This window comes from Amblyomma mixtum, chromosome 10 (assembly GCF_055824585.1).
Source record: "Amblyomma mixtum isolate Tamu chromosome 10, ASM5582458v1, whole genome shotgun sequence".
Classification (NCBI taxonomy): Eukaryota; Metazoa; Arthropoda; class Arachnida; order Ixodida; family Ixodidae; genus Amblyomma; species Amblyomma mixtum.
The window spans coordinates 31,920,791-31,947,319 of NC_143021.1; the positions used below are offsets into that span (position 1 = coordinate 31,920,791).

At 49.5% G+C, this 26,529-nt stretch overlaps 1 protein-coding gene across 1 annotated transcript in view; it reads left to right on the plus strand.

The window, feature by feature from the left end:
- The window catches only part of LOC149325540 (large ribosomal subunit protein bL19m-like), a 73,870-nt gene extending 54,980 nt beyond the window's left edge, over positions 1 to 18,890 (plus strand). Inside the window, exons 2-6 of the mRNA XM_089564328.1 lie at positions 13,906 to 13,974; positions 14,196 to 14,300; positions 14,762 to 14,886; positions 17,246 to 17,380; positions 18,679 to 18,890. Coding sequence (XP_089420454.1) covers positions 13,906 to 13,974; positions 14,196 to 14,300; positions 14,762 to 14,886; positions 17,246 to 17,380; positions 18,679 to 18,890 — 646 coding nt within the window. The remainder of the gene's footprint in view (positions 1 to 13,905; positions 13,975 to 14,195; positions 14,301 to 14,761; positions 14,887 to 17,245; positions 17,381 to 18,678) is intronic.
- Positions 18,891 to 26,529: the final 7,639 nt, after the last annotated feature.

A 26,529-nucleotide genomic window follows, 5' to 3' on the forward strand; every position in this document is an offset into this window, starting at 1 on the left:
CCCGCGGGACCTAGAGAACCTCAAGACCTGGGAGGACTGGGAGACCCTGCTGCGCTCGGAGGACCCGGCCGTGCAGGCCATCGCAACCGGCCGGACTGCCAGTGTTATGGTCCTTAGGAACGTAAACACTTGAGTGCAGTGGGGTCGTGCGGGGACCCTGGGGTGTGCCCCGAATTCCTTGTACAATAAAGTTTTTTCTGTCTCTCTCTCTCTGTGGAAGCAGTTCCCTCTTCTGAGTAAACTCGGGAATGTTGCCAGTTTGCTTCAAGATGGCCCCAAGAAAGCCGTCGAAAGAGTACAATAGTACAGCACAGAAAAGGGGATTGGCTGTAGCACCGAAGTAGAGAGAAAAAAAGGAAATGGACCTTTGTGCCTGTGCCCACAGTAGGGAGCTACCTCATAGACAACTTTCTAAAAATTTTCTGCTCAACAATACTGTCGCTCAAACTTTCACCCCCTTCATAGTCATACCCCCCCCCCCCTTTCTCCCCTAGCCAGAACAAGGAACATCCCCCTACCCACAGCACGGTGACAAAGGACGGCCTCACTCCTTTTCCTGCCTAGACTCTGTTGCAAGCAGAGTGCGACCATCCGGAGGTTTCATTCGCATGAAGAATATGAGCGTGTCGTCTCGGTTTGAGATCTTTTCGTTGGAAAACAAGCCTTGCAGAGAAGACGAGTTACCGGTTGCAGTTACAGCGAAGACGCATTGATTAAAATTTATGTGCATGGAGTAAGGCAAAGTAACGTGCGATGCTTTTTTTCGGTAACGCTAACGGTGACGCGTTACCTTTTTTTTTAGGTAACGTAGGGTGGTAACGCGTTCTTTTTTTATAGCGTAACGAGTAACGTATTTAGTTACTTTTTTTCGGCAACGCCTACAACACTGGTTAGTGGTATCCGAGTGTGTAGATGTGTAGCAGGGGAGGGTTGCCCGGTGTGCAGTCTCCTGGAGAAGTATATGAGGCGTGGGTGTGATGGTGGGAAGGAGAAGTTGCAGAGGTGCGCGCTTTGCCCCGAAGCCGCGGCAGTTCCAAGTTAAAATGGATAGATAATTAGTGTTCCCCCCGCCATATTGGATTGTGGGGGGATTGAGGAGGCTATTAAGACGGGTGTCAACTGGTATGTGTGGCTCAGGAAAGGTGGTTTGTGCTTGCGAGGGTAGCATGGGGGAAGTGGAGGGGGTTTGAAGTTGGGTGAAGCGATGGGTATGCTTATGTACCAAGAGCTCCATAATCTTGGTGAGCATAGCGTCCATGCGCTGCTCAAGTTTTTCGGTGAGGGTGGCGGCAAGGTGATTGAATTTCGCCTCGAGGTGGGCGTCTAGCTCTTTTAGTTTGTGGTCAAATTTGGCTTCGAGTGCTGTTAATTTAGCGTCTATTTTCGGGGGTACGGGAGGGGGTGTGGCGTCTGTGGTGCGCTGTTTCTTTGCAGGAGGGGTGCTCGATGTTTTTGTGGATGGCGAGCTCGAGTAAATGACAGGGGGTGCGGGTTGAGGGGGCATGGAGGAGGCGGGGGTGCTTATGAGTGAGGAAAGGCGGCTTACCTCGTCACGCAAGGCCTTGAGTTCCTGGTCTCTCAGATCTGCCTGGGAGGACTGGGGTGGTGGGGGATGACGGGTGGCGTTGCCAGAAACGCGGTCTGCCAGGTGAGACGCGAGGAGTTGTTGCCATTCTGTCTGGTTCTAGACGATGACCGGAAAGGCGTCGAGCTGCGACCGTTGCCTGTGCTGTGTTTATCGCAGCGGGAGAGAGAGAGAGAGAGAGAAAACTTTATTGTCGGAAAACAAGGGTTCCTGGATGCTTAGTAGAAGGGCCAGGTGACCATTAGCTGATAGCTGGCGGCAACCTCTTCGGCGCGCTCGACGGCGCCTGCCTGTACGGCGGGGTCCGAGCTGCGCAGCACTTCTTGCCAGGCATGTGGTGAGGGAGCTTCCATAAGAGCTTCCGGAGGAGGATCCTCCGGGCAGTCCCATAGCATATGATCGAGGGTGGCAGTGCTACCGCAGTGTTTGCAGGTGGAGGATATCAGATCGGGGTAGATGTGGGCGTAAATGTACGGGTTCGGGTAAGAATGGGTTTGAAGTCTTCTCTAAGCCACCTATTGGTGTTTGGAGAGTGACTTGTGCGGGGGAGGATAGATTCTTCTATAGAGTTTGTAGGATTGGGTAATGTCGGGGTACGAAATCACTGCCTCCATCGCGGATCCCCCTGGACGAGAGCTCGCTCGGCCGACAAAACCTCAAGCGTGTTGGTGGGCTGCTTCGTTCCCTGGGTTCCCTGAATGGGCAGGAGTCCATACCAGTTCTATTTCTCGTTGTAGTGTAATATTTGTGAGGATGTTTCTAGCAGTTAGGGATATTCTACCGCACGAGAAGTTGCGTATGGCAGTCTTGGAATCACTGAGAATGATGTCAGCGTCAGTATTTGCTATGGCCAAGGCTACGGCCGCTTCTTCTGCTTGATCCGCGTACTTGACCGTGACCGAGGCAGCAGAGATGCACCCGCTTCTTGCTGCTGTGAATTTGGATGCGCAGATAGCGAAGGCCCAAGAGACCGTCAGCTTGGCTGAAATTATAATCGGCTACATCGGTGTATACTGCTCCAGGATGATTGAGGTACTTCCTATGCGGAGTCTGCGCTCTGGCTCGTCTTCTGCCATAGTTTGAAGCCCGGCAGCATATTTTTGGGGAGCGGTTTGATGACCAGTCTGTCGCGCACTCCTCGCAGTAGACGGCCCGGTCGTTTAGACATGGGTTCGGCGTTTACGCCTATTCGATCTAGAATCTCCCTTCCCGCTGTAGTGTTGGCCAGTCTTTGGATGTGCATCGCCTTGTGTGCAGTGATGAGTTCTTCTACAGTGTTGTGTATACCCAAGGATAAAAATCTGTCCGTGGGTGTGTTTCTAGGAAGTCCTAGACATGCAGCTTTATAAGCCTGTCTGAGTAACATGTTTAATCTGTCGATGTCCGCCTTAAATAGTTTGAGATATGGTAGAGAATGAAGACGGGGGAGAGAGAGCGTTCCTCGGGGACGCTAGTTTACGGCCCCGTGCCTTGCAGTTCCCAGTTCCGGTCAAATGAGGGCCTCAGCAGAGAATGCAGTTGGAAGTGTATGAGGGCACATCTTCTTTGGGATGGGACTGCCCGCAGCGGGGGCACTTATGGGATCTTGGTTGGACGCAAACATCCGCCCGATGACCTGGGACGCGGCAGTTCGTGCAGGCGTCTATGTGCCGTCGGTACTCCATAAAGAACGGCGCGTGGGACAGGTCCGGCCTGGAAAGTGATTATGGAACGCGCGTGGAGCCCATTCGGCAGGCGTCCACGATGAGGGCGTCTGGGTTGCCGGTGATCAGGTCTTGCAGGAGCTCTGTCGGGGTCTCATTCCAATACGCATAGGAGATGACGCCGCGTACCGCTCCATCCGGCGGGGCTATGTAAGCTGCGACGGCGAAGTCCTTGCCTTGGTTTTTGATGTTTGTTACGCGAACCAGTGCAAACGTGTCAGCTTTTAGGGGCGTGCTTACGGTGCACGTATTGTTTACGGGGTGTACCCTGATTTGGGCACGCGTTCGTTCGTGGAACTGGGACGCTGCTTGGAAGATGACCTCCCGTAGTTGTCGGGGTGTAAGCAGGTCCAGCTGCCGCCCGCCTCGTGATCTAAAAACGATCTTGTAGTCTGCAGCAGGAAGCGGCGGCTGCTGCCGCGAACTCTGCGCAGCTGTGCGCGTTGCTTTCAGGCGCGCTGATTTGTCAAGACATGCAGACTTGGGGGCACCGGTAGCAGAGGCTGCGGTCTCCTGGCTTCGGGATGGTGAAAGGACGTCCTTGGAGCAAACAGGCACACTAAGAATGTGCGTCCAGTCCCTTGGGTTGTAGTCGTGGGGGTTAAGAACCTCTCCCTGCACCTGCACCTCCATGATGGCGTTGGTGGCGGAAGCGTCCGTCGCAGTAGGCCTAGCTCCCAGCGGAGCGAGGCCTAGCTCAGGCGAAGAGATCACTGAGAGAAGAAAGGGCCGCGGGCGCCCGAAAAATGGAGTAGTCGGGCCAAAAATTGGTGGCGCGCGGCGCTCACATTCGTAGGTCAGTGGGTGATGAAATTTGGGCCGGTGATGCTGGCGATTGGCGAATTCCGCTGTCTTTGTGCGGAGCCGATGTGAGGTGCGTCACCTTACCACTTGGGAGGCTTGGTAGGCCCTACTGCGCTCCGAGGACCCGGACAAGCAAGCCATCGCCGCATGCCGGGCTGCCAGCGTCATGAGCCTCCGGGACATAAACGTTTGAGTGCAGTGTGGCCGTGCGTGGGCCCAAGCACCTACGTGTCCAAAACTCCCTTGTTCCAAATAAAGTTTTCATCATCATCATCACCAGGAAAAACAATGCACTGAGAACGTGTTTCTTGGCCCCTTTAAAGACTCCAGGTGGTCGAAATTATGCTGGCTACCTCCACTACGGCACTTCTTTCTCTCTCTCTCTTTGCCGCCGCGGTGGCTCAGTGGTTATGGTGCTCGGCTGCTGACCCGAAAGACGCGGGTTCGATCCCGGCCGCGGCGGTTGAATTTCTCTAGAGGAGAAATTCTAGAGGCCCATGTACTGTGCGATGTCAGTGCGCGTTAAAGAACTCCAGGTGGTCGAAATTTCTGGAGCCCTCCACTACGGCGTCTGTCACTTTGGGACGTTAAACACCATAAACCAAACCATCTTTTTCTTCTTTCGCTCTCACCTTCCTCCCTTCCCTTACAGCGCAGTTCAGGTGTACACCGAGATGTGAGACAGATACTGCGCCATTTCCTTTCCTCAAAAACCAACTTAGAAATTCATACAAACGATTTTTTTCAATCGGACAAGACTGATGATGGATTCTCTTATTGTAGTTTTTTTGTTATTTAGTTTGTTTGTTTTGCTAGTTTTCACTTACATGCGCACCAAAATAAACTATGTGAATTAATTATGCAGTTACTATATGAAATTTGCTGCTCTCTGCTGTTATTTTTGACGCGGTAATTTACCTGCCTCACTACTCCGATTGCAGACGTCTATATAGTCGGTCGTGGGCCCTCTGTTCAGGACGCCGCGTTTGAGCGCGGAGTGATGGGACGCGTGGTGCATCGGCTCCGTCGATTTCTCGGCTGGAACCGCGGTAACCTGATGTAACGCCTATCAAACCTGTGCGACTGCTACCGTGAAGTCAGCAGGACCCTGGAGAACCCGACCACACCCAGGTACGCTGAATTTTCGGCCATTTCGAGCAACCCTCCGCATCACCACGTAGCGGTCGAGCTAAGCCTAACGGCTCCGGCTCCTCCGTCGCTGGCTGCGGAGACGCCTGCCGGCCAACCTCTCAACATGGCTCTACCTGAACAACGCGGATACGACCCCACGACTCTGTCGTGGTCATCTGTCCCTGTAAGCCAGCCAGAGTACGGCCCATCCACCATTTCGGCGCAGCAAGCTGCCCTTTTCCAAGTCGTTGAGAGCCGGCGCCGCCGCCGGCAGAACGCACGAGGAGCGGCAACACCCAAGACTCCTCTCAACAATTCAACAACGGGAGACGCTCGCGCTCCGTCTTCTGCACCTCCACAGAAGACTTCTTCACCAGTCTCGAAGTGGACTCCCAAGCCAACGGTCAGGATGGACCTTGACGACTACGTGGTCGTGCTGCAGCCACGCAGTACGGTCTCCCTCAAGGCGGCCTTCCAGCAAGGTGAGCTCGGCGCTGCCATTTCGCAACTCATCGGTAGGCAGCACATGAACACCATCACCATTTCACCAAATTGGGAACAGAACATCATCGTCTGTGGCACGTAGAACCCAGAAGTGGTTAAAAAGCTCCTCACGGACATTCAACTTAACACCAGCAGAGGATCGCTCGCATTTCACGGCCACCTCAAGCTCACCGGTGATGTGTGTCGCGGTGTGATATCTGTTCACAACTTAGAAACCAGTGAGTCACTAAAAGATAATGTGCAGTGGCGCGGTGGTGAACTAGTTCATGTGCGCAAGCTGGGAGAATCAAACGTGTAGCTGTGCTGACTTTCAAGGGACGCACTGTTCCGCGTTACGTCCACTATAACGCAGAACTGACTCCCGTCAAGGAGTACAAAAAAACAGTGCCAGCGTGCTACCGTTGCGGCACACTGGGGCACCGGGTGGACAACTGTCCCACCCCGGTCAAGGAAAGATGCGGCCTTTGTGGCCAAAACGTGGGGCTTGGTACTGAGGGGATGGCCCCCCACGTCTGCAATCCTATCTGTTTAATCTGCGGGGGCCCGCACCTCACCAGCTCCCGCGAATGCACCGCGAAATTCATCAAGTTGCCGCAGCCAGGGCCCAGGACGCCACCCAAGGGAGCCAATGCCGGCGCTACACGGGGAGGGCGGCAGCGAAACAACCAGAAGACGCCACGGCGTGGCGTGATGCCTCCCCCTGGCAAGACAGCAACAGTAACGCCACCACCCGGAGCAGCGGAGTTCCCAGCTCTCAGCGCTTCATCTGGCGGCGCCGCCTGCAACCAACCCAAGGTAGGCAGCTGGGCGAGGGTCGCCTCCTCTCCTTCCCCTCCTCCCTCCTCCCCCACCAGCACCGCCGAGACACAGGAACTCAAGCGCGAGCTCGCCCTCTTGCGAGCTCAAAACGAAAAACTAGCCAGCGAGCTTAACTCGCTCAAATCCCAATTCCATACTCCGCCCGCGTCGAGCGACGAGGCAGAAAACATAACAGACAGGGAGATCCCTCCTCCTGTGGAGAGTAGCGCCGCGGCCCTGGAGACCCGGGTGACCGCAATTGAAACACAATTGGCTGACCTCCCCAAAATTATCCATGACACCATCGCGCTTCAGGTGGAGAGTGTCATCGCACAGGTGACACAAGCCGTAACGCACATTATCCAAAAATGGATAAAAGATAATCCGCGCGTCCTTAAACGCGTAGGACCCATCAGGGACGCTAACCGCCCCTCAAAATTCAATAGAGCTATTCCCGATGAGTTTGACTTTTCGGAAGACTCCTGCACGTTTGCGCCGGGCACTAGCGGACTGGGGAGTCTTAACAACGTGACCCCACCCTCCGCCTCCGACCATGGCCCCCAACCCTAAGTCGCGAGCAAGAACAACTCAGCCGCTTACACTAACGCAGTGGAACTGCCGAGGTCTCAAGGACCACAAGAAGCGGACTCATCTCCGCCTCTATCTCGAGAACCTTGAGTTCCTCGTCGCCGTGGTTGCCCTTCAGGAACCCGGCGCCGGTGCCAAACTAACAAACTACACTACATTTCAACACAACCCGCAGACATGTATACTTGTTCACAAGCGATACACTGCGCAGGAGGTCACACTTCCCACAACACCGTCTTTCCCATACACGATGGTTTCAGTGCTGCCCCTAAAGCGGTCTGACCCACCTGTACACATTCTAAATATTTACTGCCCACCGAAACTTAACAACGTCACGTTCAATGAAATTTTCACTCAAGCTATGCAGGTGGCGGGTAGGGATCCCCTCCTAAATGTCGGCGATTTCAACGCCCCGAGCAGGCTATGGGGATACCCCCGGGAGGACAGGCGTGGGAGGAAGCTTGCGGAACTTCTTTCCACACTTGGACTCACCCTGCACACTGACCCCGCCAACCCAACACGTGTCGGCAATTCCATTCAACGAGATACTTGCCCGGACCTCACATTTACACGCAACATACGACATGCCGACTGGCTGAATAAAGAGGACACTCTAGGTAGTGATCACTGTATAATCAACACAACCATTTACATGCGTCCCCTGAAACAACCACTAAAACAAGCTCGTATCCCTGACTGGACGACTTTCCGCACCTCTCTACCTATTGTAGACCCCCTCCAGTCGGGATACGACGCCTGGTCCAGATCGCTCACTTCTACACTCACACAACACGAACAGCAGATACAGCTTACAGAAACACGAACAGACGTGGACAACCACCTTCTCCACCTTTGGGAGGCCCGTCGCAGCCTCACGAAGCGATGGAAGAAACAGAAACATAACAGACGCCTAAAGAACCGCATCCTCGAACTCACACAACAGGCAGCGGAATATGCTACTCAGCTAGCCGACACTAACTGGGTGGACCGGTGCAACGCGGCTGCTCGCCAGATGTCTGGCCGCAACACGTGGCGCCTGTTCCGCGCTCTCATCGATCCAATACAAACACGCACAGAAACCCAACGCCAATTACATAGGGCCTTGCACAACTTTACAGGAACGACAAAACAACTAGCGCACACGCTCAGGGATCGCTACCTGTGCACCACTAAGGACCCCCGGCAGGCGGCGTACTCGTATGCAGGCGAAGAGAACACGGAGCTGGACAAGCCGTTCCAGCTCCACGACCTCCGGGCGGCCTTGAGCAAAATGAAGCGGTGCACTGCACCCGGGCGCGACAAGGTTACCGTCAAGCTCTTGGCCAACCTTCCCGACGCAGCCTACGCCACGCTCCTCAAATACATCAATAGCATTTGGGACGGAGAGACTCCTCTCCCTCTCGATTGGAAATCGGCTCTCGTGACCTTTATTCCGAAAGCCGGCAAACCTATTGATGTGGAGAACCTTCGCCCCATCTCCCTCACGTCTTGTGTCGGCAAGCTGATGGAGACGATGGTGCGCGACAGACTCTCCGATTTTCTAGAAACACAGCACACTTTCGCGGACACCATGTTCGGTTTTCGCCCTCACAAGTCTGCACAGGATATACTTCTGCAGCTTCACCACGACATCTTAGATCCTGTCGAATGTCCCCACAACGACAAGGTGGTCCTGGCATTGGATCTTAAAGGCGCATTCGACAACGTCAAACACGAAGTAATCCTGGACCACCTCAGTAACACCAACTGTGGCCACAAAACATTCAACTACATAAAACAATTTCTTACAGACCGTCAAGCCTACATACGCATACAAGATGCAGAACACGGGCCATACACCATCGGCTCGATGGGAACACCTCAAGGCGCGGTCCTGTCTCCCCTCCTCTTCAATTTGGCAATGCTTCATCTTCCCTCCAAATTGTCCTCTTTGCCCGGGATACATCACGCTCTTTATGCGGATGACATTACAATCTGGGCCACGCAAGGTAACCTGGGCAACATGGAATCCTGCCTGCAAGCAGCGGCGACCCTAGTCGACGACTACGCGGCCTACTGCGGACTCCAGTGCGGCCCGTCTAAATCAGAATTTGTGCACATACGTCCCTCCCCTCGGGACACAACTCCGCTTTGCATCAGTCTCCCCTCGGGACCGATCCGGGAGTCCAAGGAGATCCGCGTCCTTGGTCTCTTCATACACCACCAACGCAGAGTCGACACCACCCTAGCCAAACTTCGCACGGTGGGAGACCAGGTGGGCCGCATGGTCCGCCGGGTCTCCAACAAGCGGGGCGGATTACGAAGCAAGGATGCACTGCGGCTTGCCCATGCTTTCGTAACGAGTAGAATCCTCTACTCAACCCCCTACTTGCACCTGCGCAAACATGATGATGACCAACTGGAGGTCATCCACCGGAAAGTCATCAAGCGGGCTCTCGACCTCCCGGTCACCACGTCCAACCAGCGACTTCTGGCCTTGGGCGTGGTGAACACATTTCGGGAGCTTCGAGAGGCCCACTTAGTCAACCAATACACGCGTCTTGCACAGACCACGTCCGGTCGCCGCCTCTTGTACCAGCTACACATCAAACATGACTACCATATTGAGGAAAGGGAGAGAGTGCCAGCACCCTGGAGACGCGCCCTCCGGGTCCGACCCCTTCCCCGCAACATGTCCAGAGAAGACCATAGCGGTCGTCGCCAGGCGCGCGCGGAAGCGTTGGCGCGATACTATGGTAACCAACAACATGTGTATTACGTGGATGTTGCCGGCCCACACCACGGGGTGTGGTACACGGCCGCAGTCGTACACAACACAAACACAGTCAACGGGCTCACTTTCAAAGCCTACAGCGCAACACACGCGGAGGAGATTGCCATTGCTCTTGCTCTCACTACTCCCAAGTCGAAACACATCATCACCGACTCGCGAGGGGCCTGTCGGAACTACGAGTTGGGCTGGGCTCCCCCGCTTGCCTGGCGCATACTGGAATATAGCTGTCGATCTGAAGATCCAACTCCACGCAACCTGATTTGGGCCCCCGGTCACCAGGGACTCCAGGGAAACGAACAGGCCGATCAGGCCGCCCGCGCACTCTCTCCCCGGGCTATCTCCCTGTCCTTGGAAGGGTACTCCCAATCAGACAATCTGGCCATTACATTCAAACAAATCACCGATTACTACAAGGAGGAGCACCGGCGCTACCCGGCCCCTTGTAAGGGTCTGGATCGCGCTGACGAGCGCCTCCTCATCAAAATTCTTACTAACACTGTACTGTGCCCGGCGGTGCTTAAACATTTCAATACATCCTTTGATGGCGCGTGCCAGTTCTGTGGGGAGGTGGCTGACACCTTCCACATGGTTTGGGCGTGTCAGTCAAACCCATCTATCCCCCCCAACCCCAACCCCACCAGAGAGGACTGGGAGGCGGCCCTGCTCGGCTGTCAGGACCTAAAGACCCAAAAGGCCTTGGTTCACCGGACGCGGGCGGCGTTGCTTGCCAATGGGGCCCCGGAATAGGGGCTCCACCTAGTATTGTTAGGGGAAAGGGCCAATAGGGCCTACCCCAATCACCTCTCTGTAAATATTTATTGCATTATAAATGTTTTTCACCACCACCACCCTCTGTTCATCAACGATTAGCTCATCACTGTATGCAGGCCATATTTGTTGTGCGCAGACGCATTTGCGCTCGATCCCGTTTTCGTGAAATGATTGCGCCTTAAAGGGACACCGAGGAGATATTGAAGCTGGCTTGTATTGACAGAATACCAGCTCCTGATTACAGAAACGCCACTCATACTGAAAACAAAGCTCTTGTAACGTAGAAATGAGCAAGAACCAAAATATAGGTATCGCCGCCACAGGCCAAACTCGCAAGTACAAGCCTGATGACGTCATAGAACATAACGGTGTTGCTAGAACCATTGGTTCTAGCAATACTAGGACACGAGAAGTCACGAATCACTGAGGCGCAGCCAATGCATGCGCAAGTCTCCTTGACGTCGCCAGATGGCGCCACGTACTCGGCAGCTACGTACTCGCACAGTACTCGTACTCGCACAGCAGTACTCGCACAGCTACGTACGCACAGTACTCGGTTCTGTGCTTAAGGGCAGAAGTTCAGTCGAGATTAGACGTAAATCAGAGAGCTGTTGGAAGATTAGCACTAGGTGCCCACGGCAAAACCACAAACGAGGCAGTACAAGGGGATATGGGCTGGGCATCGTTTGAGGCACGGGAAGCTAAGAGTAAAATACTATATGAAGAACGCCTGAGGAAATTGGACGATAACAGATGGGCAGCTAAGGTATTTAAATATTTATACAGAAAGAACGTTGACTCACAGTGGCGGAAAAGAACTAGAAAACTAACCAGTAAGTATGCCGGTCATGAGGACGGAGCAAGAAAGAGCATTAAACGACAGGTTAAAAACGCGGAAGTTAAAAATTGGATGAATTCAATGGAAAAGAAACATAGTGTAGAACTATATCGATTCTGGAAAAGGCAGATCAGGAAAGAATTTTTCTATGATAACTCAAGAGGCAGTGCCCTACTTTTTGAAGCTAGATCAGGGTGTCTTAGAACGCGCAGCTACAAAAAGAAATTTAACGAAGAAGATGACACATGTGCAGTGTGTGGTAGATCTGTGGAAACAATTGAACACCTCATAATCAAATGTGATGGTATCCATCCGGATGTCGATGCAGGCACAGTCACTCTTTCTGAGGCCCTAGGGTTTAAAGATAACAATGGTCATATAAATAAATCTGCAGTGGAAGTCAGCAAAAAGCGATTGGAGGATTGGTGGTTGAAAAGCAGAGATGTGGCATAAGGTTAGAATAGTAGGAAACCGTAGGCAAAGTTGATGGAGAATCTTAATGAGAATTGCCAACACAGTAAACAAAAAAATAATAAATAAAGAAAAGCTGAGCATGGTGGCAATTGCCACCACCCCGTTTCAAAGGGGGCGCTCCTATCCATCCATCCATCCATCCATCCATCCTACGCGCGCGCGTGCAGTATCAGGGCCAATCAGTGCCTGCTCACCGGCGGTAGGCGGGCTCCCGGTATTCCGCTAGCGGTAACAAGGTACACGGTATGCTAAAAGTGCCTATACATAGCTTGCACGTGACGTCTCTTCCGCCTCCATCAAGCGTTTGCGGCCATGCTGCCGAACCATTCGGCCGTCTTCGTCCGTCCGCCCTGCAATGCCTGACCACTCCTCGGACACTGGATTATTTTCTTATCTTTCGGGCGCGATGCCTACTCCTCAAAGGAATGAACCATTCAGTGCAGGCTACTGGTCTGAACTTATTTGATTGGCGCGCGTACGCTACGCACACAAAGTGAAAATTTGCGACGATATAGGTCCGTACACGCTGCGACCGGGAGTCGACGCGGCGATGGGCGGGGACGTGTTCCCTGAAGTGAACCAGGGGGATATCATGTACTCTTTCCAGCTTTGTGAAATTGGAACAAATGAAAGCCTTCTAACCAATGGAGGCACACAGCGATTTCTACAGTAGGTAGGTGAGAAGCCTGTCTGCGATGCGCCTACGAGCCGAAAAGCTCGGCCTCAGCACGCCGCTTTCTCTGCCGTCATTGCTCGCTGCGGTCGTGGCGATCCGAACCGGCTCGCCTAATGCTGTAGCTAGGATGCAACGACGCGGGACCCATTCTGGGTTTGTGTTGTCAGACAAATCGGATGGGGTCAATCAAAATAGCAACATTCACTTCGGGGTGTAACCATTGCTTCCCACGATTTCGCAAAGATTTAGTTGACGACTGAAGCCTCTTACCCGCCACAAAGTGGGCTCCGCACACAAGTAAGTTTGAGTTATCGGGGTCCAAATTGTCGCGCTTAATGCGAGCCAGCCACAGCTCGCGCAGATTCGTAATGAGTCATGGAGCGTTCGCACTTGCATGCCTACGATTATATGACGAATGGAGGTGGAGTTTGTGTTAATCGGCTTCTCGTTTCACCTGTATCTGTCGCTGCGGTTGGAGCAGCCAAGGATGGCACACAAAACCATACTGAATCTACGGATGGACGAGAACCAACACGATGCGAGCTACCATAGGCAGCGGTAAGCTAGAGGCGGTCTGGCGGTGGTTCAGCAGCATGGCCGACTAGCAGCCGACGGTCACCGGATGTGACATCGGTGCAAGCTATGTACTTGCGAGAACTTCATTGATGACTTCGAGAACGGGATTCATTGTAACGATGCCAAAATGCCGCTGCAAACGTAAATGAAGCGACGGTAACGACGGCCGCAATAGCCGATAGATGCCTTCAACGTGCGGCTGGCGGTAGCTTTCTTTACGGCTGCTGCTAGGCCGCACTGCTGGCCGCTAGAAATCACGGAGTCTGCGTTATGTCATGTTTACGTCATGTTCACGTCATTTAGTCCTGTGTCGTAACAAGAGAATCCCAAGTTTGAACCAGAGCAGCGGGAAAAACTTTTTCAACTTCGAATCCAAATCTCTTAGAAATAAATGCATCTTTCGCTGCCGGCCAAGTGGCAACAAAACCATGAAATGCCGAACTATCGGATTTTGCTTTAAAAAAAAATATTAATAGAGCTCTCCTCACTGTCCCTTTAATGGCGTCTTGCGATTGAGGCAAACGAAACCAAAAATACATTATCTTGCAATATATTTAAAATTACAAGTCAAGAGTTTAATAAACTATTTATTAAATTAAAAATTCAATGCTAAATGCGCGCTTATTTACTAATTACTGTTGAAGTATTATTTAGTAGTCTTATTATAATTTTTTCGCCTTTTAGATGCAGCATCAAATATGGCGGCGTCCAGAGTGCTCACGAGTTTCTGCAGGCGTGCATACCTACAAAAAAGTACGTTGGTCGTTTCTTTAAGGCTGTTAAGCTTGCCCACATTCAATGCCAGAACTCTCAAGAAGCGTCGGCTTGCTTGTCTCAATACGGAACTCTCTTTAGACGGCAGCATTGTCCAAAGCTTACACCCGGTGTTGAGCTCGCTTTTAGTTTTGGAAGTCACTATATGAAAAGTACTACCTTTAAAAGAAATCGCCGAACGTTTTTGCACCGCCTTGCAGGTTTCTCGCGTCACAGTCACCACAGCCGCCCGATGTGCAAGCAGAAAGCGTTGCGCCTGCCAGGAGGCACCGCTCAAGGATACCCGAGAAAATGGTGGACTACAGGCAAGAAGTGCATTCCACTCTGGTCATTGCGCCGCGGCACTACGTTGGTGGATGACACGAATCGTGGATAATTATTGGAAAGACATAATGCCTAGACTTTAGCTCCCTAAGCGAGTTGTCCGGAATAGTAGCACCAAGACGGCAGCGATACTGCACCAGAGCCGCTAGATTTTGTAAAATCTTATGTGTGCGCATCACTTAATCAATGACCAAGGAAGATTTTTTTTTTTTGCCATGACAGTAAACCAACACCCTTTGTAACCTTTTATTTGCGTTTCCAACCAACTGGTTCAGCTTTACCCACGTCTTGATAATTACTACGATATAAGAAAAACACAGCAGTCCCTTTTCTAGGAAGTGACTGCTGTGTTTCTAAAAAGGGAGCAAGTAAAAAACGTTGGAAAGGAAATGCTTACCGAACGAGAATTGATCATTTCTTCATTATCTCTGCGTGTCCTCAGGTTCATCTACCCTGAGTTTCTCCCAGTCACTGACTTCAGTTTGAGGAATGCAATTCGAGAGAAACTGGAACGAAAGGACATGCTCAACCGGCGGTCCGTCATTGAAATCCACGAATTCTACGTTGGTAAGACTCGTCTACCTCACTTAAAAGCTTGTCAGTTGAGAGGAGCACGTCACGCGGCATTCATTACACTGATAGCAGTGTGGTGCATTGCTTATGTACACCTGCTCAAGTGTGGAGGCAGTGCACCTAAAGCAACCCTTGAAGACCTCTCTTTGTTGGCTATTTTCTGTTGTATTGCTTGTAATTTTTTCATGGCACTTGTGGCCCTGCATTTGCGCTTAATTTTGGATGCTTGCAACTGCTAGGTTCAAAAAGCTAATAAAACCAGAGGTTCGTGTCTTTCTTAACCTTATTGGTTGTGTTCACATGAAGGAAACTGCCTTAATTTTTTGATAAACAGTGTACTTTAACTGCACAATTATCGCTTGTCTCAAAAGATGTTTGCCAGTGGTTTGAAGGTTTTCAAACTTTGATAACTTGTGCAGTCGGGCCACAATGAAATGGAACAGTCTGTGTGAACAAAACAAAATATTTTACCTGCGCACTTTAAGCTATTGTATACAAGTAATGTGCACCATTCTTCTGGGAAAAGGGTATACCAAAGTACATGTTCGTAAACCAGTTGTGAAGGAATATCTCGAGCGAAGTAAAAAAGTATGGTGTACGGGTGTTCATATTTTATTCCGCCCTGACTGTGCTTAACAATTCGTGTTTTCATACTATACCTTGTTCTGTGTAATTTATGGCAACACCTGTTGTCCCAGGCAGACTGAATATTTTTGTATATATAAATAAACAGAAAAAAATGACTAACATTACTTCTGAAACAAGTTTCTTCATTTCAGATAAGCTTGGGTGTTTGCAAGAGGCTCTTCAGCTGCTGTTTTGATCCAATTCCTGTCATTTTTCAGCTTCTGTAGAAAAGCTGCAGTCAAAAATGTATAAGGTCTTTTTACATGAAATTCCTAATCATTAAGTGTGTAGAAACTAATAATTTTGCCAATTTTAATACAAATTAAGGGACCAGTGATTGTCCTGTTATTAAGTAACCAAATTAGGTTCATTTTAACCTGTCAAACTTTCTAGCTCACACAGTCCATATTAGGCCAGCGCACATCACGACGACACATTTTTTTGGTTGGGCGTGGGTGTTCTAATGTTCTCGCTCTAGTGTGGTTGGGCCCACTGAATACCTACATGCATGAACATAATGCACGTACATGATGTACGGATAAATTAAAAGTTGGGATATTCTGTAGTTTCTGATAAGAACTTGAGGACTGCCTTTACAGTATGTTGGGCTTTACCAGCTCCCATTGAGGCACCCAAAAGTGTCTGCCCTGATATAGTGTGTTAACAAAAGCAGAAAACAGTTTATGAAGCATCCGCAGCCAGTTACAGGGTGGGGAGGTTGGGCAAACTGTGCACTTTCTCCAAAACCTGACCATGACAAAACTGGCACAGAGCTTCTGTAATAAGATCTGGGCTTGGCATGGGCAAAGAAATGCCTCGAACTTGAGCTGTACAAAATCCATCTTATATGCACCGCTCAGTGTGCTGGCAAAGAGTGTAATGGGGATTGAGAAGGCGAGTGACAGCAGGACAAGGATCACAAGGAGAGCAGCCAAGGCCATTTATTGAGCTTTCACATTAACCTTGGCACCAACATGTAAAGGGGTCGACCAAAAGACCAGCAGTCACTTCGGCTTGCAGGCCATGATTTTGTTGGCATTAACTTTCACTAGGTAGAGAGAGTGACATGTGAGTCACATAAAATGACACTGGACAAATTGCAGCTTTAAAGAACAATGTGTATTCTACCGCTGAGGCGTGTTCCTTAGCCCTCATTTATTGTTTCTTGTCTCAAAGTGTAATAATCACCGAGTTAGAGCTGATGCTGCACGGGTTTCAAACAGGTACCTTATCTAAATACAGTCAATTTTGCTATGAAACTCAACACCCTTTTGTAGCCAGAGTCTTCCATAGTCAGGCAAAGGGAGATCCTGAGTGGTACTCTATAGCTGCTTCTGCATCAAGTAGACTCACTTGTTTAGGCAGTTGAGCGATAGAGGAAGATGGCTTTTGTTGCTTTCTTTGTATTTTGCTTATGTAGGGACGTGACATGGCCTTGTTTGGTGTAATGTAGCAGTTCTTGAAACACTGGTACTAGCAACTGAATAATATCAGTGTCTGCATTGGACCACAGGGCACTGTGTTACCAGACCGCTGGCATTTCATGTTGGGTTTCAGAACGGACAAGCGTTTTTCAAAATTTTTTGTACTTTGAATTCAAAGCTTTTACTTCTTAATGCAAAGCTTAAAATTCATCCCTCTTCCTGTTTCTGCCAGTATGAGAAGCAGTGCAAGCCACAGTCCTTCTTTCTCCCGTGTGTTTTTTTTATTGTTTTTCAACATTCAGAGACCATCGTGGCAGCCACTGTGTCTGACAACAATGCCCCTCGCAAGCAGAACCGCTTTGTCGGGATCTTCATCATGCGCCACGGTGTTGGCACAAGGCACCAGTTCACACTCCGCAATACTGTCGACAACCAGGGTGAGGCGTATTTTTGTCGTGTTTGGAGTTTGCAACTGTTTCTTTTGACTTGCATTATAATTCTTACTTTGTGACTTTATGGTTATGTTGTTTTATGCTCTGCACATGCATTGCCTTGTTGTGAGCTGTAGGCACAATATTCTTTCAGTGGGTACAGGTAAGAAGTGTATGTCAGAGAAACACAGCATAAAAGCAGCCGTATAGCTATCGCTACCACTTCTTCACCCTGATGAAGTGCTGTGCCTTGGGTCTTTTTCCACCTCGAGCTTTCCATCTAACCTCTGCATTGCAGACGTGCTGTGAGGTACACCCTTTGTTCAGAATATACAGGCTGCCGTGGGCATGACCTGAACCTACTTTGCTGCTTGTGATGGGGCTTCTGAGGCTCTCTTCTAAAATACATTGCAAAGCTCTTGAGGGCGAGGGTTCTGCCTGCCCTCTAGAACTCCGATGTCCTCCAGATGTAATAGTCCTCTTCTTTCTTTAAAATAAGCACTGCTGCGTGATTCCTTGTAGATGACGGTTTTATCTGTGTTTTGAAGATATTAGCTGTAATGCTTATTGTTTTCAACTGTTCTCTGGGAATTGTGGCTAGCAGTTCTTCCGTTGTGGTGCAGAACGGCTGTTGGAGTCAGTCTGTCTAAACGAGAATGAGGTCTATGAACTGTGATTCCTTGCATTGCCTGCTCAGTGGCTTTGGCATTTGGCTGCTGATCCCAAGGTTGTGGGTTCAATCCTGGCCATGGTGGCCGTGTTTTGATGGAGGTGCAGTACAAAACGCCTATGTACTGTGCGATGTCACCGTACGTTAGCCCCAGGTGGTATAAATTAATTTGAAGCCCTCCACTATGATGTCCCTCATTGCCCATGTGTGGCTGTGGGATGTTAAACCTCGCAATTTAGAATTCACTGTGCATTGCCCAATGGTTTTAACATCGGAACAGCTCTTATGGTATCCTCACTCTGGTATAGCAGAAGTGACTACAAACTGCAGCTTATGAGTTGCCAATCCAAAGCATTCTGTTTTGAATGGTCTTTGCTAGAAGTGGCACTTCCAGCAAAAAGAAGGCAGCTGTATATCAAGCAGTGCATCGGTTTTGAGGCAACACCGATTGATTCAGCAGCTTTGCAACTCTAGTCGCTGAGCTAGAAAATGAAGCAGCAGATAGTTCTCCCATAACTGTAACTTTTTGACTGAAGTGCCCATTTTGGACCCTTGCTTTTCAGCCAAAATGGGCGCATGCCCAGCGGGAATATTGTGGTGGTCAACGTCTTCTTTTATTTTTTTTTCTCCACAGGTGTGGAGATCATGTACGATCTCTACTGTCCTCTGATACTGAAAATCGAAGTGTTGCGGCTCGAGAAGCGCTTGGACGAGCACCTGCGGTATCTGCGGGATGCACCTCTCGAGTACAGCACATTTCCCTTCGACGTGGAGGCCCAGACGCACACTGAGGGTGTAGCCCTGCCCATAAACACACTCAAGGTGAAGGAGGCCCCTGCCCTGTAAAGAGCCTTCGCACTTGGATCTTGGTCTTGCTGCTGTGGTGGTACTGTGGTATCCACCGTTGTTATGCACTTATTAGACAGTTTTAGTTTCGTTTCACGTACGTAGAGCGCTCACGAGTCACCAGTGCGCATGCGCAGAACGTGAAGTGTCTGCGTGGGTCTCACGGACGTACGTGCGGATCTTTGCGTTGCGGTCTTTACGTTGCTTGCGTACGTGGCGTTGGCAAGATGGCGGCGGCTTGCCCGTCCGCTTCAGTGGGAATACAGCTTCGTCGCTAATCCCTCGACGTGGTATCATGCTGTAAACTGTTGTATTTGTCTTCAGTTGGCCTGCTCTTGCTCTCGCATGAAGTTCTAGGTAAGAACTAGCTTTTGTTTTCCAGATAGAAATCCGTTTCAGCAGCTCCTAAGCCTGACGGAGAAGCGTTTGTGGTCGTCATGGCAACAAAGACCGAGTGCGCCAAGGGTCAGACCACGCGAGGCTCCTAACCTCACGGGATATCGCGAGACTCTCGGCACAGTCAGCGGGAAAAGCAAAACTGTGCACGTTTTGGCTCCAACACACACGTTGTCAACATGAGTGGGACACCAGCGCACCTTCACTTCTCGAAAAGCGGTCATTTAGATATGCTGCGGGACGTGAGGGAGCGCAATCCCTTCGAAGATAACATGCAACATACAGTGCGGTAGAGTGAAAACGCTTCATTTCACAGAAGAAAGAGAGAAAGCAGTTACCGGCCGCACTATGGCTTGCGCTGGCTCGGCTCCAAGCAGCTCGACTAAACAAAATTAGTTTTGTTTATCTGTACTACATGGCGCGGCATAACATGCTTGCGCATTTTTTATGTTCTGTAGAAGATCTACACAGTTTGCGTCCCGTACGTGTAGCTAAAACTGTACGAAGCGACGCGAGCGTACGCTACGTAGACTGCTCACATTTACGTACGTGAAGGTTCTAGGTACGTGAAACTAAAATTCTGTATTGTGGCACAGTGGGTCATCTAGTTTTCATAGATTGCCAGTGATTGCCCTGAAGAATGCAAGTTCAAAGTAACTAGGAGCATATGAATGCAAGTTCAAAGTAACTAGGAACATGAGAGTCCATGGTAGAGAGAGGGTGTGGTAGATGGTCCTTGGCGATCACAAAATGAACAAGGGAGGGGAAAACCTCAGGTTGCTTGAGCCAACGTTTCGACAAGGGGACTTGTCTTCGTCTGGGCAAAGCATTCATCAATGGCAGGGATTAAATAGGGCCTTCGCTCCGAGGAGGAAGGCCCCGGGGGTGGGGAAGGAAAGTGGTGTGAGAGGGGATGCGTGTCAGGAAGGGGAGGGAGGTGAACCTTGATTCGTTAAGCTGCAATAGTGGAAAAACTAATATCCGGGGTGTGTGTAATGAACAAAGGCTTTGAAGGGGCTGCGACGGGGGGGGGGGAGGAGGCGCTGTAGGACCTGAAAAACTTAGATAAGAGGATTAGTCAGCGTGGTACAGGGAAATGAGAAGAAGGCAAACAACATAGGCTGGCACTGGAAGGAGGGGCATTTCCAAGGAAGGACAAGGCAGGGGGGGGGGGGGATGGCTCCAGTTCAGAGAAAGCCAAAAGGTGGGGCGGAGGGGGTAACAGGAATGTTATGGTTTCCGAAAACTGATAGTAGGGGATTAGGAGGAAAAACAAAAAAAAAGGTGAACAAAGGGAGACGATGAGAAGGCCGGAAATGGGGTGGAAGATATGACGTGGAAGAGTGCAAAGAGCGATAATATACTTATGCGAGGTTCTAGGAAATGGTCTGACCACGTGCAAGACATTTGTTAATTAAAAATTATGCTAACCCTGGAATGTACGTGAGAGATTCCAGGTTTCCTCTGGACATGTTAATCCCTGTTGGTTGCAGTGTTTTAAATCTGTGGATTAGGAATGCTTCTCTGTATTTTCTGTCCCTAGTCGATTTGAAGCCTGACTGAAGAATAAACAATTTGAGTTCGTCGAATTTGTGATGACGTTGATTAAAATGGGTCGACATTGCCTTCTGTTCATTCCGTGTTGTGTCAGCCCGGTGCCCGTTTAATCTGGCACTCATTGTTTGTCCGGTTTCTCCGATATACTGTTTCTGGCAGTAGGAGCACTGGAGCATGTAGATAATATTGGACGATGTGCAGTCAAAACTGGTCTTTATATCGAAACTGAAATCGCTTGCCGTACTTTTAACCGTAGTGTCCCTTTGTAAATGTTTGCATGTCTTGCATCTAGGTCGAGAGCATGAAGTTACTGTCGGTGGTGGTTTCTTACCGAGCATAGCATGCACCAGGATGTCCCTCAGGTTTGTGTTGCGTCTGTATGTTACCCTTGGTGCGTCGGGAAATATTTTCTTGAGACGGTCGTTCCAGTTAAAATGGGGTAGTATTTCCGCAGGATATTGTTTATGTTTGGAAGCGCGTTTGAGTATTTCGTTATAAGTGCAGGAGGTCGTTGACTGTTAGCTTTTGTTCGTTTTTTAAGAACTACATCTCGTTTCAAAGTGGTTGCTCGTTGGAACGCATTATTAAGGGTTGTCTGTGGATGGTTTCTGGTGATTAGTGTGTTTTTTAGCGAGTGGAGGTGTTTCAGGTAGTCATCGTCGTCGCTACATATTGTTCTTAGTCTCGTTGCCTGTCCTACGAATATACCTTGTTTGCAGTGTCTTGGATGATGGCTAGTGAAATCTAAGTATTGTTGTCGGTCAGTAGGCTTCCTGTAAAGTGTGGTTTTGAGCTTGCTATTTTCTAATTAGACAGTGGTGTCAAGGAAATTGACTTGCGTTTTCGAGGAGTTGAAGGTGAATTTAATGCTGGAGTGGAATGAATTGAAATGTGTGACGAATGCCTTCAGGGTCTCAGCCCCATGCTCCCATATCATGAAAATATCGTCTATGTACCGCAGGTATATGAGTGGTTTTTTTAGAAATGAATTTAGAAGTTTAGACTCTAGTAGCCCCATAAAAATGTTCGCGTAGGTGGGTGCGAAGGGAGTGCCCATGCTTGTTCCAAATACTTGAAGGTAGTAAGAAGAATTGAATTCAAAGTAGTTGAGTGTTAGTACCAATTCAAGTAGCGTGAGGTACACTTCAGTTTCGTGCGGGTGAGGACTTTGAGTTAGAATTTTTAAGAGTGCGTCGATACCTTCATTAATGGGAATATTTGTGTACAAAGCGGCGACGTCAAGTGTGACAAGTATGCTATCTGCTGGGATAATGGAAGCGTCATTCAGAGACTCTATTATGCGGAGAAAGTGCGGTGTATCCCCGACAAAGGAAGGGAGGTGGGTGGGAATATCTGCAAGATAGTTGTTCAGGAAAATTGATGTTCTCTGTGGGCGTGTTATTGTTTGAAACGATAGGTCTGCCGGGGATATCTGCGGTAAACAAGTCTTCTGCGGAAACCTTATGGATTTTGGAAAGTAGGTAAAAGCGTCCTGCCTGTTTGTTTAGCGGATTTAAGAAGTGGTAGTCGGACCGCGTGATTAGTTCCCTTGATAATAAGTTTGCCAGTTTGTTCAGAATCAATTTGCAGAACTCTGAAGTGGGATCTGAATCTAATTTCCTATAATGACAAGGGTTGTTGAGTTGCCTAAAAGCTTCTTTTTGTATTTTTCGACCGGCAGGATAACTATGCTACCTCCTTTTTCTGCAGGCTTAATGACTATATCGGTTCTAGAAGCTAAGTGGTTCAGAGTAGCCTGTTCCGTTGGGGTAACGTTTCTGCGTTTTCGAGCTTGCTTTGTTTGGTCTATAATTTCTTTCGAGACAGATTTAATGTACAAGTCTAATTCGGGACTCTGCTGCGCTTCCGGCGTCCACGTGCTTTCGGCTTTGAGAGGGATGGGATTAAGGCTGGTTACTTCAGTAGGGTGAGCACGTGTTGACCACGTGTTACAGGAAAGAGCTAAGTTAGTAATCGGGGTGTTCGTTTTTTCGGCAAAGAATTCCTTAATTCGCAATCTTCGCGCAAATTCTGTGAGATCTCTGTGAAGTTCATACTCGTTAAAATTGTTGTTAGTTGGACAAAATGTAAGGCCATGCTTCAGAATCCGTTTGTCGCTATCACTTAGGGATTTGGAAATATCGACAATGTTGCTGTCAGTGTCCTGCGGCGGAAAAGGGGTATCTTTGGTCTGTATCGAAATTGGCGGGCGGTTGTTAAACTGTCCAGATGTTTTCGTATCTGGCGGAAATTTATCTCTAATTTGTTTACGCTGTTGTTTATCGTGCAGCTTGCGTTCCTTTCTGGCTACAAAATCTGCTAGTGCCTGGCTTTCGTCCGAATTTAGTTCTATCTTACTAAGTTGATCATCGAGGGAATTTAACTGCTCTTGACAATGTTCTTTTAAAATAGCTATGAATGAAAGGAATGCGTCATTTGAAACGTTTTCCCATCGAGCGAGGAGTTCGTGCCTGAGCGCACCGAGGGAGCACTTAACATTAACTCGAAGTCCTTTGGGTATTGTCCTGTGCTGCGAGTAGGATTTGTAAGTGTGTAGGTGGAATCGGTAGTTAGTTTGTTTAGTGGCTAGTTTTCTGGCAACCAGGAAAATTCGTCTTTTGGGTTCGGGGCGATTGGTACTGCCCGATGTAAGTCATCTGTGCTTGTGCCGAGTGGACCTCTTGACGGGTGTTGTGTGTTTAGGGGACTTCTGTTTGGGGGTGGTATCGGTGTCGAGTTCCGCGTCGGTGCCAATCTGGGTGCTAGTGTGCGTCACTGATCGCGTAGGTGTCTGTGTGAAGCGGTGGCTTTGTTGTTTAGTGGCTACTTTCAATGGGATTCCTACGTGCTGTTCCGCTGGTGTGGGATCCACGGTTACCGTCTGTGTGCCAGCGTCGCGAGTCTTTGGAGTGAACTGTGTGGAGGTGTCCTGGGTCCTAGCGGGGGGAGCCTGTGGTCGTTCCTGGGTGTTGTCGCTTTTGTGGGTGGTCTGTTGTTGAGTGTTGGCCAGAGTGGGAGAGGGAGCATGAGTGGGTTGTAGCGTCCGCTTAAATGTGTTTCTCAGCCGGTACTTTATGTTGCCTGCCATTACTTGGACGCCAAAAAAATTTGGGTGAAGTCCATCTCTGGCCAGGAGTGCCTCAGGGTCATGATGGATCTGAGCGTGGTGGATGATTTCAACGTCTTTTTGGTAATGTTCCATGTCCAGCAAAAAATTGTGAGCTTAAACGAGTCCTGTGCGTGAGCTGCGAGTTGGCGGGATTGTGGCATGTGACTCTGGTGCAAGTTGACTACCCTAGGAAGCACGGTTGTCAGATGCAGTTTCGTGTTTGGTCTGTTGGCATGGACCTCGTGTACCAGTCTATTCACGGCCTCAATGGTCTGTTCCGCACTGCTGTGTTTCAGGTCATTAGTCCCGCAGTGAATGACGAAGTGCGTGATGTTCTGCGGTGCTGCAGCTATCAGTTTCCTTATGTCATTGGTTTTGGCGCCGCTCTGAAACCGAATGTATGGTGCATGTTCTCCGGGAGGAAAGTGATTGTGTATGTGCTTGTATTGACTATCACCTATCAACGCTACATGTGCCAATGAAAGAAGGGGAGAGGCTTACCTTGTTCCGTCATCTCCCGTTGACTGAGTCCATGGTAGAGAGAGGGTGTGGTAGGTGGTCCTTGGCGATCACAAAACGAACAAGGGAGGGGAAAACCTCAGGTTGCTTGAGCTAACGTTTCGACAAGGGGACTTGTCTTTGTCTGGGCAAAGCGTTCATCATTGGCAGGGATTAAATAGGGCCTTCGCTCCTAGGAGGAAGGCCCCGGGGGTGGGGAAGGAAAGTGGTGTGAGAGGGGATGCGTGTCAGGAAGGGGAGGGAGGTGAACCTTGATTCGTTAAGCTGCAATAGTGGAAAAACTTATATCCGGGGTGTGTGTAATGAACAAAGGCTTTGAAGGGGCTGCGACGGGGGGGAGGCGCTGTAGGACCTGAGAAACTCAGATAAGAGGATTAGTCAGCGTGGTACAGGGAAATGAGAAGAAGGCAAACAACATAGGCTGGCACTGGAAGGAGGGGCATTTCCAAGGAAGGACAAGGCGGGGGGGGGGGGGAATGGTTCGAGTTCAGGGAAAGCCAAAAGGTGGGGCGGAGGGGGTAACAGGAATGTCATGGTTTCCGAGAACTGATAGTAGGGGATTAGGAGGAAAGACAAAAAAAAGGGTGAACAAAGGGAGAGGGTGAGAAGGCCTGAAATAGGGTGGAAGATATGACGTGGGAAGAGTGCAAAGAGCGATAATATACTTATGCGAGGTTCGTTTTAGACTGATAAATTTCTGCATTCTAAGGTAGCAGGTGTGCCTGTTTAACTAACCCAAAACTTCGATAACCAAGAGGGTTACAAAAAATTCAGATGACGATCACAATAGTTGGTAATGCGAGATATGATCGTAGCTCTTCGCTGCTGGCAGGTAGCGTGTACACTAATAGCCATCCTCTGGGATCTTCCTGTAGCAGCCACTTTTCAGGTGGTGTTTCGCTGTGCTGCTTGGATAAACGGTTACGCAGACAATGACACAGAATTCAGGAACAGGCGCATAGGAGCTGTGCTCTGAACTGTAAACTAAAGCTGGTGATTTCCCACATATGTACACATTGCCTTAAATCAAGATGCTCGGCTCCTGACCCGAAATACGCAGGTTCGATCTCGGCCGCGGCGGTCCAGTTTCCATGGAGGCGAAATTCTAGAGGTCCGTCTGCTCTGCAATGCCAGTGCACGAAGAACCCCAGTGGTCGAAATTTCCGGAGCCCTCCACTACGGCGTCTCTCATAGCCTGAGTCACTTTGGGACGTTAAACCCTATAAACAAAACCAAACCTTACATCAGGAATGATGCCTCAGTGGCTCAGAGTGTGTGGGCTTGACTGAGGTTTATAAATTGCAGAAAAACTAAAAGCTGCGCGTGCATCTAACAAAGGAAGTCTGCACTTCTGAGCATTGGCTAATGTGATGTTTTGTTTGTGCCTGGCAGAGCAATATGTGCCTACGTAGGGCAGAAAATAGTTTCCTGCAGTAGTGCTGTGGTTATTTGATATAGTTTACATGGTTTGTTTTATTTTAATGATGGCAAATGGATCTTTATGTGCCAAAGCAATACTGTAGTCTGTAAGACATGCCATAGTGGACAACTCGCATGCGTCGGGAGCACATTACCCCTTCTGATAAGCACAAAAATCTAAGCACTCAAGTGCTTTTGTAATTTGCCTTCATCAGAATGTACCTTCTATGCATTCAGCGCATCAAAATGCAGGCACTTTATGCGATATGCTTTGGATTTAAATTGTTAGCTTATTTTATTGTGCCTATGGCATCAACATTGTAAGCGTTGGGCAGTATGTGAACAGTTCTATTGTACATTGAGAGACTGATGCCTCGAATGGGGTGACTGGCTTGCATTGCTTTGAGGCTGATAGCTCTTTTACCTTAGTTGATGTGGATCTTGATATATCTTGGTGCATATATCTTCATGAAGCACGTATCGCATCCTGTGTAGCACTAGGCCCCGTTAACGATTTGTGCATACGGGTGGAAAACTTTCCTACGCGTATCTGGCAGAATTGTTCATTAGGAACGTGAAGTTTTGGTCTGTCTGAATTTGTAATTCATTCTTTGTAGCATTTGTGGCCATTCATTGTGG